The sequence below is a fragment of the Cebus imitator genome, unplaced genomic scaffold (genome assembly GCF_001604975.1).
Source record: "Cebus imitator isolate Cc_AM_T3 unplaced genomic scaffold, Cebus_imitator-1.0 Scaffold435, whole genome shotgun sequence".
NCBI lineage: Eukaryota > Metazoa > Chordata > Mammalia > Primates > Cebidae > Cebus > Cebus imitator.
The window spans coordinates 832,637-840,243 of NW_016107750.1; the positions used below are offsets into that span (position 1 = coordinate 832,637).

At 49.2% G+C, this 7,607-nt stretch overlaps 2 protein-coding genes across 2 annotated transcripts in view; both read right to left on the bottom strand.

Moving 5' to 3' along the window:
* Window positions 1-4,524, bottom strand: part of CCDC134 (coiled-coil domain containing 134) — a 25,048-nt gene extending 20,524 nt beyond the window's left edge. The window contains exon 1 of the mRNA XM_017510323.2: window positions 4,386-4,524. The gene's annotated coding sequence lies outside the window, so the exon portion shown is untranslated. The remainder of the gene's footprint in view (window positions 1-4,385) is intronic.
* Window positions 4,525-5,682: 1,158 nt separating this feature from the next.
* MEI1 (meiotic double-stranded break formation protein 1) overlaps window positions 5,683-7,607 on the bottom strand; it is a 95,520-nt gene continuing 93,595 nt past the window's right edge. Inside the window, exon 30 of the mRNA XM_037731994.1 lies at window positions 5,683-5,882. Coding sequence (XP_037587922.1) covers window positions 5,837-5,882 — 46 coding nt within the window. The 3' untranslated portion in view covers window positions 5,683-5,836. The remainder of the gene's footprint in view (window positions 5,883-7,607) is intronic.

Here is a 7,607-nt window from a genome sequence, read left to right on the forward strand (position 1 = left end):
TAGTAGAGACGGGGTTTCACCGTGTTGACCAGGATGGTCTCGATCTCTTGACCTCGTGATCCACCTGCCTCGACCTCCCAAAGTGCTGGGATTACAGGCTTGAGCCACCGCGCCCGGCTAATTTTTGTATTTTTTAGTAGAGACAGGGTTTTACTATGTTTCCCAGGCTGGTCTTGAACTCCTGGGTTCAAATGATCGGGTTGCCACAGCCTCCCACAGTAGTGGGATTAGAGGTGTGAGCCGCCGTGCCAGCCTATTCATGAGTATTATTATGGCAATACGGTTATTTGCATGTCCAGTAAGACTTTGCTCTCTCTCTCTTTTTATTTTGAGACAGTCTCGCTCTTTTGCCCAGGCTGGAGTGTAGTGCACGATCTTAGATCTTGCAACCTCCACCTCCGAGTTTCAAACGATTCTTGCACCTCAGCCTCCCCAGTAGCTGGGATCACAGGCATGCACCACTATGCCCAGCTAATTTTTTGTATTTTTAGTAGAGATGGGGTTTCACCATGTTGGCCAGTCTAATCTCAAACTCCTGGCCTCAAGCGATCTGCCAACCTCGGACTCCCAATGTGCTGAGATTACAAGCCTGTGCCACTGCGCCTAGCCCGTTTCTCTCTTATAACAGAATACAATAAATATTGCTTATATTACCACAGCTTTAACTAGAATATTCATAAATGTCACTGCTATTCCTAATACTACTTCTTATACCTGGACACATTCTTCTGGGAAGTTGAGACCCAAATACAAAAAATAAAGCAGGCCTGATGATTACAATGGGCCTCATCTATTTCTATGCACTTGAGAATGTGCATTTGATTTATTCAGTTGGTTGTCTTCAAGCCTAGGTTCATGTCTCAGAATTTTCTTTCTTTTTTTTTTTTTTTTTTTTTTGAGACAGAGTCTCACTCTGTTGCCCAGGCTGGAATGCAGTGGCACCATCTCAGCTTACTGCAGCCTCGACTTGCCAGGCTCAAGCAATCCTCCTGCCTTAGCCTCCCCAGTAGCCTGGGGCTGCAGGCATGTACCACCATGCCTGGAGAATTTTTATACTTGTTTTTGTAGAGATGAGGTTTTGCCAAGTTGCCCAAGCTGGTCTCTCACTCCTGGGTGCAAGCAATCTACCCACCTTGGCCTCCCTAAGTGCAGGGACTACAGGCATGAGCCACTACACTGGGACTCTCAGAACTATTATGCAAACTGAGATTATCATATTGCTATTAATATTACTTCCTATTTTCCAATATATTTATTTATTTATGTTATTTTTGGAGACAGAGTCTCACTCTGTTGCCCAGACTGGAGTGCAGTGGCACCATCTTGGCTCACTGCAACCTCTGCCCCCTAGGTTCAAGTGATTCTCCTGCCTCAGCCTGCTGAGAAGCTGGGATTACAGGTGCATACCACCACACCTGGCTAATTTTTGTATTTTGTTTTTGTTTTTTTGAGGCGGAGTCTCACTCTGTTGCCCAGGCTGGAGTGCAGTGACACCATCTCAACTCACTGCAACCTCCACCTTCTGGGTTCAAGTAATTCTCCTATCTAGTTTTTACCACCTACTATGCCATAACTGAGTTGAGTTAAAGCAGAGAGTGGCCAACAGTCTTCCAAGTAGCTGGGATTATAGGCATGTACCACCATGCCCAGTTAATTTTTGTATTTTTAGTCGAGATGGGGGTTTTACCATGTTGGCCAGGATGGTCTCGATCTCTTGACCTCATGATCCGTCCGCTTTGGCCTCCCAAAGTGCTGGGATTATAGACATGAGCCACCACATCTGGCTAATTTTTGTATTTTTTGTGGAGACAGGGTTTCGTCATCTTGGCTAGGCTGGTCTCGAACTCCTGAGTTCAAGCAGTCCTCCCGCCTTGACCCCAAAAAGTGCTGGGATTACAAGTGTGAGCCATCGTGCCCAGCCCTATTTTCTTTTTAAGCTTTAGACCTGTTACTTTTTAAGTTTTTAGAGAAGTAACACTCCTAACAGAGTAATGCTGGTCCAGAACTTTGCAATGATAGTAAATGCCTATAGAATAGCCAAAATTGAACTTAACAATGAACTCCATTCAGGTAGACTTAGCTTGACAGCCACTCCTTCCAAACCTCCCTTTTTGCTCAAATGTGGCTGAAAGGTATTTTGGGTTTTTTGAGACAGGGTCTCGCTCTGTCATCCAGGCTGGAGTGCAGCAGTAGAATCACAGCTCACTGTAACCTCAAACTCCTGAGCTTAAGTGATTCTCTACCCAACTCCCCCATGCACTCTCCCCCACCGATGCCTGGATAATTTTTGTATTTTTTGTAGAGACAGGGTTTTGTCATGTTGTCCAGGCTGGTCTCAAACTTCTGGATTCAAGTGATACTCCCTCCTTGGCCTCCCAAAGTGCTGGGATTACAGGTGTGAGCCACTGCTCCCAGCCACTCTAAGGGTTTTGACGATGACTCCTAGTCACCAGTAACTCCCTCCAACGTGGGAAGAGACCAACAACCCAAGATAGGTCCGTCCCAGCACTGAGGGACCTAACTACAGGATGATTGATCAGTAATGCTTTTGGAGAAAGATCTTGACCAAAAGGGGAAATGTGAAAGTTGCTGGAATCAAAACAGAGTTGTTTGTGTTAAAAACGCTGACAAACTTAAAGCATGATTCTCCAGTGGGGAAAAACAAGAACAACTGACACACAGAGCCAAGGAAGGTTATGAAAGGAGGGTTCTCATGCACAAATGACTGATAAGAACTATCAGAAAAAATGCAAAAACTACAACCCTGCACAAAGGCCATTGCAAACTTACACAGAAAAATATTTCTGTGAGGACATCTGCCCTGCAACTGCCTGAACAACCTCACACTGGCATCACTCTTGTTATTCAACCTTGTAGCCAAGGATAACTATCTCAAAATAATTACATAATCCTCCTCATTTTTCCCTTAAAAACCTTTGTTGCTGGGCCCGGTGGCTCACACCTGTAATCCCAGCACTTTGGGATTACACCCGCGGAGGCGGGTGGATCATGAGGTCAAGAGATCAAGACCATCCAACATGGTGAAACCCCCATCTCTACTAAAAATACAAAAATTAGCTGGGGGTGGTGGCACACACGTGTAGTTCCAGCTACTCATGAGGCTGAGGCAGGAGAATCGCTTGAACCCAGGAGGTGGAGGTTGCAGTGAGCCAAGATCACGCCACCGCACTCCACCCTGGGAGACAGAGCGAGACTCCGTTAAAAAAAAAAACAAAAAAAGAAACAATTTTTGTTTTCCTTTACCTCCCCAAATGCGTACACAGGTTACTATGGCACACATATTCTCTCACTACAATATTTATTCCCAGGTAAACATCATTTTTTTTTTTTTAAGAGTCTCTCACTCTGTTATTTAGGTTGACAGTACCTACCACAATCTAGGCACTGTTCTAGACGTGGGAATACAGCAGTAAATAAGACAGGCAAAAATCTCTGCACTCATGGTACTTATGTCTCTAGTAGGGATAAGAGACAATCAATAAACTTGTAAAACAAGCACAGAAGGATGAGAGGGTGTCGGTCAGAAGCAACATTACACACAGTGGTCACGAGAGGTCTCACACTCAGATTACAACTCCCCAATGTTACCAATGTGAAATTCAAGGCACAGAAAAATGAGGTGACTGCCCAAAGTCACACAGCTATTCGCAGGCTGAACCAAGAGTCTGGCTCTAAGTCCAGTGCTCTGTCGCCTCTTTCTAAATGAGCACACCTGAGATCAGAGCTGGCTACTGAACTACCAGGACACTTGCCCCAGGGAAGAGATGCTCAGTTACAGACAGTGAGGGGCTGCAGAGGTCATCCAGAGAACCCCCTACCCTTAAGCAGACGAGATAAGTGAAACCTAGAGAAGGTATAGTCCAAGTTCACCCCGAACCCCCTACATTCCACCTCCTGCTCCAAACTCAAGGGAACGAGAACCAAGCTAGGGCAAAACTTTAGGGGCCAAGGAGAATACCAGACAGCTGGCAATGACCGAAGCTGAAGTGGGAAAGAAAAGCCAAAACAAGAGACTGCGGGGCAGGTCTTGCTTTCTCCACTGTTACACTCACTTTTACAGCCTCTCAATCCCAATCCTGCCCTGTGCGTCCCCCGAAGCTCCTCCTGGCTCAGTGAGGCTCTGAACACCTGCAGAGGTGTCCTGGTAGTGGCGCGCCTTAAGCCGGCTACCCGGGGTCGGGGAGACCCGAGTGGTTGCCCCCGAGCCTTCGGGGCTCCGGGAGGAGGGAACTAGCCTTTTCAAGGAACAGAGGCGTCCAGGTCCGCGAAACTCCCTCCCCATCACCAGCAGCGGGTTCAGGCCCCTCAGTTCCCTCATTATCCTCCCCAGGAACCTGCAGCCCGCCGCGCCCACCGCCATCTACCTGGCCAGACGGTACAGGAAAAGGCAGATGGCTGGGTCCTGTGAATGCAGCTGGGCTCGAGGGTCCACCAGGCTAACACCAAAGGCACTGAAAGCAAGAGCACCCGGCTAGTTGCCGCTCACAGACCACCCAGCGCCGTCCCGCCCACCGCGCCGACCCCGGCCAATGAACGCGAGCCGCGACCGCCGGGCTCCGCTGGCCTCACTTCCGGCCCCGCCCCGCCGCTCTGCGCCGCAAATCTCTGGCGCGCCTTGGGTGCGCGGTGTGCTCCAGTCTCGTCCCGCCCATCTTGCGCCGCTGCTCCTGCGGGCCCCGGGTACGTGGCTCTGGATTTAGCTTCGGTTGGAGGAAGTAAATCTGCAGGTGGGGGTCTGTGCCCGATTTAAGAAGCGAATCAGCAAACTGGGGCCCCAGATCCTGTCGGCCCGGCGACTTTCTGCGCGCTCTCCCCAAAACTGTGTCGTCGTCTGTGACCGGATTTTTAAATTTTAGGTCGCAAGGTGAGTTTAGTGGGCGGTGACTAGCACTTTTTTTCTTCTTTAAGGACCTCACAGACGCAGTGCGAAGTTCAAGCATCCCTTGCTCGCCTCTCCGGTCCACCAACTAATAAACCAAGTGCGTCGGGGGCTTCTCCGTTCGTTACGCCGAATGCAGCCCCTTTTGCGCAGGATCAGGACATCTAGACCCGAGGAGGCAGCGTGGTGTGGCCAGCTACGGGCCTGGGGCCCCTGCCGGGCGGGAAGGGAGCTGGAGGCCTGGTGTGGGCTGAGCTCTGAACAGGCACAGGCACCGTCGAGAGCAGACCGCACGCCGGGGGGTCGAGCTGGACATTCCTTCCTAATACCTGCCCACGAGGGTGCATGAACACCAGTTATGAAGAGGGCTGTGCGGGAAAGGACAGAGGGGACCTACTTTAGCCAGGGAAAGGCTGAGGCTGAGACAGTCTCGTTCAGCTAGGAAGGCTGAGAATTTGACCCTCTTTTCCTGGATAGTTTACCTCTTTCCACCTCCACGTGAGGCGAGGAGCAGGTCTAGTGCCTCTTGGAGCACTTGGAACACAGCAACCCCAGCCCGTCGCCTTTCTCTGCCCTGCCATCCCCATGACGGCCTTACTGGTGTCCTCTGAGTACATCTGAGGTACCCAGCTGATTACTTGAGTGCTGTTACCAGAGCAAATCCTGTCCCCTCCCTCCCTGAGGAGTCCATCATTCTTCAAACAATCCCTTATCAAATTGGCTGAGAAACCAGCTCCTGGTAGACAAGGTAGTGCAATGTTTTTGGAAAGCCCACACAGGTATGTGAGTGTATCATTTTATTTCCTTATTCTGTTTCAACAATAGAGTATATGGCTCCAGATGAATAGCTTTAGCAGTCATTCATGTCCCCAACAATTATGCTCTTTGTCTCCAGGTTTCATTCTCTCTCCATTTCTTGCCTTCAAGTCCTGAGAATCAGTTTCTGATGTGGGACAGGGATACAGCCACCCCTCCCAAGCAGCTGGCAGCAAAACATGAGAGGAAAACAGCAGAGAGGTGGGGCCAAACTACAGGGGCATCACCCTTCCAGAGCCCAGAACAGTCAAGAATGGTTAGGGAAGAATAGAAGTGTTCCTCAGAATAGTGGGATGGATTCTGAAATTGGGTCCTGAACACCTGGGCTAAGTAGTTGCTATACAACAGGGAACTATTCCACGGAAGGGGCAAGGAGGAGAGCCAGGGAGGCGGCCAGAGGAGTGCAGAGGAAGAAACACCCTCACATACACCTCTGGACTGCAGTGTCACTGGACTGCATTGTCTCTGAGTGCAACCACTCACCAGAGGGCCTCTGGCCACTGCCACAGCCCCAAGCTTTATTTTTTTTGGAGACACAGTCTCATTGTTGCCCAGGCTGAAGTGTGCAGTGGTGCAATCTCTGCTCTGGGCTCACTGCACCAACCACATCTTGGGTTCAAGCACTTCTCCTGCCTCAGCCTCCCAAGTACCTTGGATTACAGGTATGCACCACCATGCCCAGCTAATTTTTGTATTTTTAGTAGTGATGGGGTTTCACCATGTTGGCCAGGCTGGTTTCGGAACTCCTGATCTCAAGTGATCCACCTGCCTTGGCCTCTCTAAGTGCTGGGGTTACAGGCGTGAGCCACTGCACTGCCCCCCAAGCTTTTTTTTTTTTAGATGGAGTCTTGCTCTGTTGCCCAGGCTGGAATGCAGTGGTGTGATCTCGGCTCACTACAGCCTCTGCCTCCTGAGTTCCAGCAATTCTCCTGCCTCAGCCTCCTGGGTAGCTGGGTTTACAGGCTCATGCTACCATGCCTGGCTAATTTTTGTATTTTTTAGTAGAGATGGGGTTTCACCATATTGGCCAGGCTGATCTCAAACTCCTGATCTCAGGTGATCCACCTGCCTCAGCCTCCCAAAGTGCTGGGATTACAGGCGTGAGCCACTGCGCCCGGCCCGTTTTTAATAATTTTGTTCATGGGCCAGGCACGATGGCTAATGCCTATAATCCCAGCACTTGGGAGGCCAAGGCAGGCAGATTGCCTGGGCAATACGGTGAAGCCCTGTATTTACAAAAAATACAAAAATTAGCCAGGCATGGTGGTACGCACCCATAGTCTCAGCTACTTGCAGGGTTGAGGCAGGAGGATCCCTTGGGCTCTGGAGGTCAAGGCTGCAATGAGCTATGTTCACACCACTGCACTCCATCCTGGGTGACAAAGTGAGACACTGTCTCCAAAAAAAAAAGAATATAAGAAATAATAATTATATTCATGAAAAAAAATGAACAAAAATTTTGGGGTTTTTGGAACAGAGTCTTATTTTATCGCCCATGCTGGAGTGCAGTGACATGATCTCAGCTCAGTGCCTTCCATATCCCCAATTCAAGTGATTCTTGTGTCTCGGCCTCTTGAGTAGCTGGGACTATTGGCACATGCCATTGCACCTAGCTAATTTTGGTATTTTTCATAGAGATGAGGTTTCATTGTATCGGCCAGGCTGGTGTCAAACTCCTGGCCTCAAGTGATCTATCCGCCAAGGCTTCCTAAAGTCATGGGATTAGAGGTGTGAGCCACTGCACCCAGCCTATTCATGAAACAAAGTTTTGACTCTAACTCATCATGTGAGGTCATGTATGAAATTTTCCACTTATAGCATCACATCAGCACTCAAAAAGTTTCAAGATTTTGGAACGCTTTGGATTTTTTTTTTTTTTTTTTTTTTTTTT